The 11,279-nt window shown below is 35.8% G+C and overlaps 1 protein-coding gene across 10 annotated transcripts in view; it reads right to left on the reverse strand.

The window, feature by feature from the left end:
• Positions 1-9,675, reverse strand: part of khdrbs3 (KH RNA binding domain containing, signal transduction associated 3) — a 206,595-nt gene extending 196,920 nt beyond the window's left edge. For 3 of the 10 annotated variants that reach the window (XR_004411790.1, XR_004411791.1, XM_033019953.1), the window contains exons 1-3: positions 9,377-9,674; positions 9,187-9,278; positions 9,055-9,120 (exon numbers count right to left, since the gene is read on the reverse strand). Coding sequence is in view for 8 of the 10 variants with exons in the window: in XM_033019953.1 (XP_032875844.1) it covers positions 9,055-9,120; positions 9,187-9,277 (157 nt within the window). In the remaining 2 variants the exon portion in view is untranslated. Of the gene's footprint in view, positions 1-9,054; positions 9,121-9,186; positions 9,279-9,376 lie in introns of all 10 variants that reach the window. The other 7 variants (XM_033019954.1, XM_033019958.1, XM_033019955.1 and 4 more) reach the window with 7 other exon arrangements.
• Positions 9,676-11,279: the final 1,604 nt, after the last annotated feature.

An 11,279-nucleotide genomic window follows, 5' to 3' on the forward strand; every position in this document is an offset into this window, starting at 1 on the left:
CCTCCTCAATGGCCAGAGTGAGGCCCACTGTAAATTGGAGGAGCAGCACATATTTCACTTGGGTAGTTTGCACCCCAGCAGTATGAACATTGACTTCTCTAATTTCAGGTAGTCCTTACTTTCTCGGCTCTCCCTCAGCCCACTGGCTCCACCTCTTCCTTTCTTCCTCCCGCCCCCCCACCCATACATCAGTCTGAGGAAGGGTTTCGAGCCGAAACGTTGCGTATTTCCTTCGCTCCATAGATGGTGCCTCACCTGCTGAGTTTCTCCAGCATTTTTGTGTACCTTCGATTTTCCAGCATCTGCAGTTTCTTCTTAAACATAATCAAAAAGTCAAGATACTGCTTTAGTTCCACATAATCTCACAGGGCTGCCAATCTGGTGCAAGAATCCAAAGTTATTTTGGAAACTGCAATGAGTGTGAAAATGTATTGTACTTTCATTTAACAAACATAGCAGTGTGTGTGTGTGTGTGTGTGTGTGTGTGTGTGTGTGTGTGTGTGTGTGTGTGTGTGTGTGTGTGTGTGTCAAAGAAAACTGTACATGCAATCCGAACCAAAAATACCAATGCTTGAAACACGTAACAACTCAGGAGACACCCATGTAAAGAGACACTATTAATATTTTGAGACTTCGCCCAGCTTTGATGAGTGGTCCGAGGTCCAGAACGTTAATGGTATATCTACTCATGCATGTTTCCCAACCTGCTGAATCTTTGCAGCAATTTGTGCCTGCATGCAAGGCAATGTACTTGCCTTGTTAATTTAGCTTCTGAAAACATCCATGAAGTTATTTTTTGTATTGCCAAGAGAGATATGATCAGAAGATAAAGTATACACACTCGGTATAAAGCAATAAAAACTGCAAATAGTCAGGATAAAGTCAAACACTATCTCACCCCTTTGAGCAAAGCCTCCAGAATAGTCATGCAGAAAAATAGCAATTAAACACAGCCAGTTCATGCAGAACTAAAAAAAGATTATGAACAAGAGGCATGGTCTGGTATAAAATTAAGACCTAGACCTTTTCGTAACCAGATACCCAGCAAACATTTGCATGCCAAATCCAACCCATACTTGAATGATTTATGAGCATATACTTAAGATAGCATTCACTATCGACATCAGGCTATGGTTGAGTAGTCCAATTCTAACATTGATTATCACATGATCAATGCAACAGATATTTTATTTTTCTTTAAAGTGTACTTTATCACAAGTACCCATCAAATTTGGGATGGCTAATTTATGTGCTCGAGAATATAAATCCTATTCTCTCTTTTTAGAAAAATATTTGAATCATCTATAACCATTTTAAAGCACAAATACAAAATATGCATTTAAACTCAGGAGTTTAGAAAGATGAGAGGGGATCTTATTGAAACATACTAGATTGTTAAGGGTTTGGACACGTTGGAGGCAGGAAACATGTTCCCGATGTTGGGGGAATCCAGAACCAGGAGCCACAGTTTAAGCCATTTAGAACGGAGATGAGGAAATACTTTTTCTCACAGAGAGTGGTGAGTCTGTGGAATTCTCTGCCTCAGGGTGGAGGCAGGTTCCCTGGATGCTTTCAAGAGAGAGCTGGATAGGGCTCTTAAAGATAGCGGAGTCAGGGGATAAGGGGAAAAGGCAGGAACGGGGTACTGATTGGGGATGATCAGCCATGATCACATTGAATGGCGGTGCTGGCTCGAAGGGCCGAGTGACCTCCTGCACATATTGTCTATAAACCAGATGCAATTCTAAACTACACCAAAGTAGAAAAGCAAAGTTAAGTTCAAATTCTTTCTTCCAAATAATATAGTATCTACAAAACTAAAAAAGCAGCACAATGTTAACTGAAATTGAATGAACATTTGCAAAAAGTGAAGAGAAAAAGCAATCAACATTCTGATATGCCTATTGAAACTAAAATACAATGTTATGCTTAAATGAACTTACTGTAAAAAACCACAAGGCAATTTCAAGGACCTCATCCTAATGAATTTCACAGCTGCAACATCTCTCCTCATTGGCCCTAAAAGCCAAACTTCAAAAGTAAACACCAAACAATTCCAGCTTTCAATTTCAGTGAAAGTATATTGTTAACCCAATACTGCATCGTTGCTTTTCCTGTAGCAAATGATATTCATCATTTTCTAAACAGCAATCTAGTTCTAAAGTCAGCTTTCAAAACCCCAAACGTGTCAATTTTTAAATAATCAATTAAAACTTGCACGTCTTCACCAATGAATCTAATTTACAGTACCTAGTCTAATCAGTTATTTTTTCCTTAATCTTGTAGTCTGATTCTAATAATGACACTTTAACATAATGGAAATAGTTACAATATATAATTTTTTGGGGATGTGGGCTAATTTTTCTGTAGCATTATTAAATTAATTGGATTGCACACCACATTCGGCACGCAGTTGGCTGCAACATGCATTTATCTGCACAGCAGGAAGTGAATCATCTTAAATTTGACGCATAAAAGTAATCAAATAGATTTTTACAATACTATCAAAAATTGTACTCATCTAAAATGACAGAACAATCAGCAGGAATGGAAACATTTCTACAGAAATGTAAGCTTGCGGGTTTAGATCAGAAAGAGAGAGAATCACTGGGTGCTGAAATTACGATAAAAGACATCGAAGTCAATTAAATCTTTAAAAAACGGAAAGGCTGCAGGTCCTGATGGTCTAAGTTCTGAATTTTATAAAAAATGTTATGATCTGGTTTCTCCACGCCTACAGACTGTACAAATACGCTTACACTCAACAGAAACTCCCAGAAACTCTAAATGAATCTACAATCATACTCATACCAAAAACTGATAAGGATCTTGAAGACCCAGGTTCATATAGAGCAATAGTCCTTTTAAATACTGATCAGAAAATATTAACTAAAATTCTATCTCATAGATTGAGCTTAGTGATTAATAAATTAATACACCCCGACCAAACAGGTTTTATTCCAAAACGTTATTCTTTTTATAATCTGAGAAGACTATTCAATATTATATACTCCAATAGAATTCCTAATGCAGATCTAGCAATTATTTCGTAAGATGCTGAAAAAGCATTTGACCAGGTAGAATGGCCATATTTATTTTCGGTGATGGAAAAATGTCAATTGGGAGAGAAGTACTGTACATGGGTTAAATTGTTATACTCTAATCCAACAGCTAGAATATTAACAAACCAAATGTTATCAACTAAATTTAATCTCTCTAGAGGTTGTAGACAAGGATGTTCACTATCCCCACTATTATTTGCTCTTGCAATCGAACCCTTAGCAGAAAGCGTTAGAACCCATACAGGAATATACGGATATAACACTAGAGACACAAGGAATAAAATTTCCTTATATGCAGATGATGTACTAATACATATTACAGTTAGAAACTAGTATTCCAAATCTATTAAATTTAATAACTCAATTTGGTCAGTTTTCAGGATATAGAATTAATTGGAATAAAAGTGAAATCATGCCAATAACAAAACTCAATTTACATACATTACAACAATCCCCTTTTAAAATAGTTAAAGATAAATTTAAATACTTAGGAATCTATGTAACTAAGACATATACCTCTTTATTTAAACTAAATTTTCCACCCTCACTGAATAAACTACACAAGAATATTCAATACTGGAAAACACTTCCCATTTCAATGCTTGGTAGAATTAATGCTATAAAAATGATCTTCTTACCGCAACTACTGTACCCATTTCAATTAATCCCGATATATATCCCAAAAACTTTTTTCAAAAAAGTCGACTCCATTGTTACAAGTTTTATCTGGGATTATAAGAATCATAGAGTAAGTAAAAAACATTTATGTAAGTCAAAGATAAATGGAGGTTTGGCTTTGCCAAATTTCTTGTTTTATTTCTGGGCAGTCCATATTAAAAACATGAATTTCTGGCTGGAAGAAATGGATCAACAACCAGATTGGTTAAGGATGGAAAAGGAAGACTGTTTACCTTTTGAAATTGGTCCGATCATATTTGCCACCACAAAACTGCACAAAAAAACCTATAAGGAAAACCCCATAATACATAGTGGAATACGAATTTGGAAACAATTAAAAAAAGTTTTAAAATTGAATAATATACCACTATGCCTTCCCATTGTAAATAATCCTTTATTCAAGCCATCCTTTTTGGATAAGGTTCACACAATGGAAAAATTATGGAATTAAAAAGATTGGACATCTTTATGGGAAAGGCACTTTTCTTTCATTTCAAGAGTTACAACAGAATCATGGACTGCACTCAAATAATTTCTTCAGATATCTACAAATTAGAGATTATGTTAAATCTAACACACAAGTCTACAGGACTAGGGAACCAGAAATCCTTGATGAATGTTTGAACAAGCATCCTAACACTGAAAAATTAATAGCTTATATTTATAACACCCTCCTAAACAACGAGGTACCACCGACGGAACCATATAGACACACATGGGAAAATGAATTAGGTCATCCTATAACGAAAGATTTGTGGGACGAAAGTTTACAACATATACATCAATGTTCGTTAAATGCCAGACATGCTTTAATACAATTTAAAGTCTTACATAGATTACACTACTCCAAAATAAAACTAAATAGAATCTTCCCACAAATCTCTTCTATTTGTGATAAATGTCTACATCTAGATGCTAATTTAACACATACGTTTGCAAATTGTATAAAAATTAATCATTTCTGGACTGATATTTTTGAAATAATTTCAGAAGTTATTAATACAAAACTGGATCCAAACTCAAAATTAATAATACTTGGAATATCAGAGCAAAGTTTAACACTTACAACAAGCCAAAGAAATGTCCTCGACTACAGTATAATAATCGGGAAAAAATTAATATTAAAATTTTGGAAAGGCCCTACAACCCCCACAATTAAAATGTGGATTGTGGAAATGTCGGAGACCCTATATCTAGAAAGAATTAGACTTGTCTTAATGGACAAACAAGAACTTTTTGATAAAATATGGGCTCCATTCATTAATTATCTGACGGGATAGATTGGCCCAGCACGAAAACCCAACTGAAACTTGAACTCAGGATTAGATGAAAAGTCATACTTTATAATCTACGAACCTATCTCCAATGACGTATTATAAGCAATCCATTCCACCTTTTTTGTTTTTTTGATATTTGTAACTCTTTATTCTCTCTTTCTCTCTTTTTCTATATTTAAAAAAAACACTAGAAGTAGAAGTAATCGACAATTGAAAATTTTAATAATGTATGACTGATGTATATGAAAAGTTTTTTTACTATAATATGAACCATACTTTATAATATGTCTACTTCTAATAAAAATATTATTTACATTTTTTTTAAAAAAGTAATCAAATGGCCTTTAAAACCAATTTAACACAAAAAATGGTGAGCAAAAATATTATAATCCTATTTTACAATGAGGTCCTCAAAGAAAATATGCATTAACACAAACTAAAAGGTCCAATTGACAAGGACAATGTCATGTCTCCGAATTCAAAAACCAATTACTTCCATAATTAGTTGCAAAGTTGTAGCATTCCAGCTGCTTATATTCTTTACAACAAAGTTGTTATGACTGTCAGAACCATTAAGTATACCTTTTTCATTGGGTATTGTGACAAATGACAACATTAGTTTGCATACTTTCACAACTATATGGAATATTTCAATACCTCAATGCTGGAATAGGAAACCAGGAATATGTTGCTCACGTCACAGTTCAATATGAAATATTATTAGGCAACTGGTAATGATCCAAAGCCATTATGAAATTTGTCAAGAATTATAATTTCTTTGTGAAGGGTTAGTTGTATTCCCATTCCATAATGCCCTAAACAAGGGAATAAATATCCCTAGTTTCAGAGATAATGGTATGCTATTTAATTGGGAATCAAGCTCATGAAAAGAATGTTTGCTGCAATGTCCTTGTTTCACTACAAATCTCCATAAACAGAATAATTTATCAAGGTTGAAAGAGCTCTTTGCAACATTCCACTGGATGTTTAAATTAACACTTTTTCTAATAGTAGTCTTTTTGCCAGATTACGTCATGCTGAAATTAATTTAGCAAGGTATTTCTTGTATGAAATATGCGGATTCTAATGCCCAAATTTAAATTATCTGCTCTTTAAAACATGCACAATTATTAAATCTGAACAGATCTGTTGAAAAGGAAAACCAAAAAAGGTATGTATTTTAGGAAATAATTTCAAGATAACATGTCTGCCACATTAGTGTAGAAACGAGGTCCATATGATTGATAACTTATGAAAATTAGGAAGAATGGCTTTTAGATAGGTACATAAATATGTTGGTTATGGAGGGATATGGATCACATGCAGGTAGAAGAGATTAGTTTAATTTGGCATCATGTTTGGCACAGACTTCATGGGCCAAAGGGTCTGTTCTGTGCTGCACTGTTCTGTGTTGGATGGTCACATTTCACCAAAATTGAGAATAGTAAAAAATTCCTCTACCTCGATTGTTAAACATTCAAACATTTCACAATACTTAGAGATAAAACTGTTTGGGTATTTAAAATAAACTCAAAATCGTCATATTAAAAGCACACAATATTCCCTCATAACACTGAAGCCAGCTTCAACAATACAGGCTTTGAAAAAGCATTATAACCCACTCAATTGGAGGATTATTTTATATTTGCATAATCTGGGTTCAGCACAATCTGCTTCAAATTGTTATCACTTATTCAGTGTTAAATCAATGCACCATATTCAAAGCAAAATTCACATTATAAATATAATGTAGACTGAGAAATCTAGTTGTCAAAATCCATCTGCACGATGACATTCAATATCATTCCCATTCTAAACAATTTTGTATCTCCATAATTACAGAATACAATTGACAGAAACATGTATCTTTGAGTAAATTTTGACTTAAGGACCACCTGCATAACAAGTCTACAAAACAAACTTTGTGGATCCACTGCAGCATAAAACATACAATTTTAACACATGCTTAGAAAATATCATTTGTTGCTAGCGAACACATACATGTCCTGAAAGTACCAGTTATCAATTTCAAGTCAGCTCTATAAATAATAGATTGTTATTTTCATGCTGAAAAATAGTCAAGAGAGTATCCAATTTCCTTCCCATAAAATTAGGATTAAGACAAGTACGTTTGACATGGTTGAGTCAGTAGGTAGAGAAGTTAAAATATAATCACAACTATGAAAAGTTAATTTTATTACCTCTGCCAAGCCATGCCTGCAAACAAAACGTGAGGCTGATGGGAGGTGCAGCTTCACCACCTCATTTCCCTACAATTTCCAACAATCTTATATTTCCATTCAACTATTTACATTCACTGCAAAAAAAGTCAATTCAAGGCACAAGAGGCAAAAGAGTGGTATGCAGTCATCACTCAAAAAGCATCACCACTTCACACGAATAATGAACTTTCAAACCAACCACATCAAATTAAATATTAGTTCAAGCATAAAAGCTTCACAGAACATGTTAATGGACATGCTGTCAAACAGCAGTTTTAATCTTGATACATGCCCCAAATGTATTGAAAAAAGATACAGCGAATACCATAAGATTTAATAGAAAATTCCAGTCATTTTTTCCCCCCCAATCTCAAACTATTGTTTATTCTTTACGCACCATATACAAATGCATCCAAGAGTAAGTGTAATTTATATGTTGCTTGTCTGTTTTAGAGACAGATGAAAATTTAAAAGTTCAGAACTTTTAAATAATTCAGTTAATCAGTTAGTTCACTGGTGCTACTGCTTCTGAAAATTGCCTCACAATATAGACGGCATAAAGCTCAGCATGACAATGGGAAACAATGGACAAATAAATGTACTTTAACCAAAAAGATTGAGAAATGCCAACTTTCTTTCCTCAAAAAACCCAAACTGTGTAACCCAAAACAAACCTTACCTGTAAATTTAAAATAGACACTTTGCATGCTATCATGCAAGAATTTAAATTAGTTCTTCAACATCACCAAGCTAGATATATTGTATATTTTTAATAAGTACTCCTGAAGCTAATAGAATAGTCTGCTCTGAAGAACCTAAACAGTGCTTGCTTTATATGCATCCATAAGGAACTTTCCATCACTAGACTTCACATATCCATTCAAGTTTTATGAAACTGTTAGCAAAACATGAAGAATTTGGTGACATATACAAATTTAAAATGATCACCCTCCATAGGGGTACCGCACAAGAAAGAAGTGTTTAACCAAGGCCACCAAATAATTAAAGTCTAATTTCAATTCAAAGTATTACAAATATTTTCATTATTTCCATCAATCAATTGATAATTAAATGTGCTTCAGGTTAACAGCCAACACATGCCATTTGCTTTACCCATCTTTCAGGATGCCTTAATCAGAAGTACCAAAGAATGAATCAATTTATTCTTAAACTCGCTTCCTTGACCAGTGGCTGAAGCAATGCTCCAAAGGATTTTTTTTAAAATTAGAACAAAGAGATTATACATTTCTTCAGATTACATGCGAAATTTAACCAGGGATGCATGATGTTTTAGACATGGGCAGAACTCCTCACAATAAAAGCAGTCATTTTCCTTAAACAGAATTTAAATAGGTGCGTATGTTGAAACTTTAGGACAAATGATAGAAACGGCGTATACTGGATGTAAACGAGCAGCACAATCGAGTAGAGCTGCAGAATGATTCAATAGCTCATTTAATCCTCCAACATGTCCAAAAACATAACAGTGATGTCAAAGAACTTCCCAGTACAAGCACCCTCCGCAGCATTTTAAACCTACATTCAACGAATCTCAAATCATGCGAGCTGCTGGAATAAAACGGTCTCCAAAGAAATAAAAACCCGAGCATTTCAGGTACTCTTAATCCATGGGCAAATTATGAGGAATGACCAAAAGTCAATGGGAACAATCGAACGGATAGCAAATGCAAACAAGGAAAAATGACTCGGGGTTTGCAAAAAATAATTAAAAACCCTCCTAGCTTGACAACTTTTTTTTTACCCGAATGTGCAATTGAATTGACTACAAAAATCTTTTATAGAGAAAACAAGTACCTGGTTTTGAGTCAAGCAATGTTTTTTTTTTGCATGATGAGACACCAGTGGAGAGTTGAGTTGCTGCTGAGAGAAGAATAATTCAATAATTACAAAGTTTTACCCGGGTCTATAAATACACGGAGCATCTACCTGCTGTCACCAGCCTGCTGGCGTGCACGAATGAAGGGTCCAGGCTATCCTTTTCGGCCATCAGCTCGGGTAAATACTTCTCTTCGTCCATCCTGCAGCAAAGGGCGACCCGGGTCAGTTGTGTGTTAAGTACAGCAACGGATAATCATTTAATTACTCCCCCTCCCCTCAAAGGAAAACCCTCACGCACGCAAAATGATCAGCCGAAAGGTCCGACTCCAGCGTTGAAAAGACGCGGCTGTGGTATTCAATTTACAACAAATTTGAGAAAGCACAAGACAGAAGAACAATTCTGAAGACGCGCCTGCGAGGTGACGGCTGCCCCGTGCCCCTCTCGGGCTGTATTCTCTCACTCGCACCTTTGCTTTCTCTGCTTTGCCCCCTTCTCCTTTTTTTTACCCCCTTTTCTCCGCTTCGGGCGACAACGCAGATTATAAAGAGGAGAGGAAATCAAAAATAACCGTCCGCTGCCTCCCGCAGAGCCCGCCCCCCTGCCCCGCGCCCATTGGCCATTCCCACCTCCCGCTCACGATTACCTCTCCTTTCATTAGTCACCGAAGCTGTCAATCGATGGCGTCCCGGCCAATGGCCGCGCCGGCTTTTGTGACGGCAGCCGGCGGAGCCGCGGCACCTGTCAGTCACCCATAAAGCCCCGCCCTCCCTTAACCCTGCCTTTCTCCGTGAGTGGGCGCCCAGCCCCTCAATCAAGGCTGCAGCACCGCTGGCTGAATGCAGTGACACCATCTATCTCTGCGGGGGCGAAATAATTCTCAAACTGCAAAGGAATTGTGCTTCTTTTATTTTGAATATAGTTTCAAAATATTTATCACATCTTAGACCTTTGTATTTTCTTTGTTAAAGAAATTCCTACTGCATATTTGCTTATCGTCGGAACGTACAGGAATCAATTTCAATGAATAGTATTATTCATTGAATAGCATTAATTGGCATTTTATTATTTTTGCCAAAAGAACACAGGGGTGTGAGGTAATAATGAATCCGACCAAAAATGAACTCGAGCTGATAAAATATCATGATTTAGGAATGGATGGATATTATTTGCTGCAGGTTGACCGGGAGAAGTAATACAGCACTTGAAGAAAGTTTTTTACTGAGAAGAAGCAATACTGCCTCCCTGTGGTATGATTGTTCTCTACATATTTCATAATCAACTATTACATTTATTGATGTGTAAGTAATATTTTAACGATTATCGACAATGTCTCCTAATTTTACGTCAAGATTATCTGATCATTGTACAAGTATAATTATAGTGGTATGAATTTAAAAAAAGCTTTAAAGTATTCCTTTATTCGATTATTTTAATATTGCGAAACACCAATTTCTAGAGATTTTCTCCCTTTCTCTCCTGAGAATGCTAAAAATGTTGCATCAGCCGCACCATTGCATGCTTATGTTGCCTTTTCTACAATACTACATAGATATTGAACTACAGGAGAATCAAACTAGGAAAATCAAGCATAGCTTATTGCATAATTCAATGAGATAATGGCTGCTCTGCATCCAAAGGGTGCCTTCATCTCATGTCCCTTCAACAAACTATCAGTCGCAGATTTGATCTTCATAATTGACCTAACTACTATTGGAGTTCACACGGAAGTGTATGTAGCAGAACTTTATCATTTCATTTTTGTAAGACCTGGCACCTGTTTTCAGGCAATTGACCCATGGCCCTGGAATAGATAAGTTACAGTTTTTTTTTCCCCCAATTATCCATTAATGTCATGAAGTCTATATTACAAACCATTATAAAACATTAAATTCCAGCAAATACTAACCTAGTTTACATAATCTGCTTTTGTAATTTAACGACATAACTTATAAAAAAATTGTGCTATTCTACACAAGGAACTACAGATGCTGGAATCTTGCATAAAACTCAAAATGCTGGAGTAACTCATGAGCAGCATCTCTGGAGGACATGAATAGATGACATTTCGGGTTGGTACTCTTCTTCAGACTGATTGTAGAGAAAAGAGGTGGGGGTGGGACAAAGCCTGGCTAGAGATAGTTGGATACAGATGAGGCGGGGTGGAGGTTTGATCGGGGTGGAAAGGGTCAGGGGTGGGATA

The sequence above is a fragment of the Amblyraja radiata genome, chromosome 4, assembly GCF_010909765.2.
Source record: "Amblyraja radiata isolate CabotCenter1 chromosome 4, sAmbRad1.1.pri, whole genome shotgun sequence".
NCBI lineage: Eukaryota > Metazoa > Chordata > Chondrichthyes > Rajiformes > Rajidae > Amblyraja > Amblyraja radiata.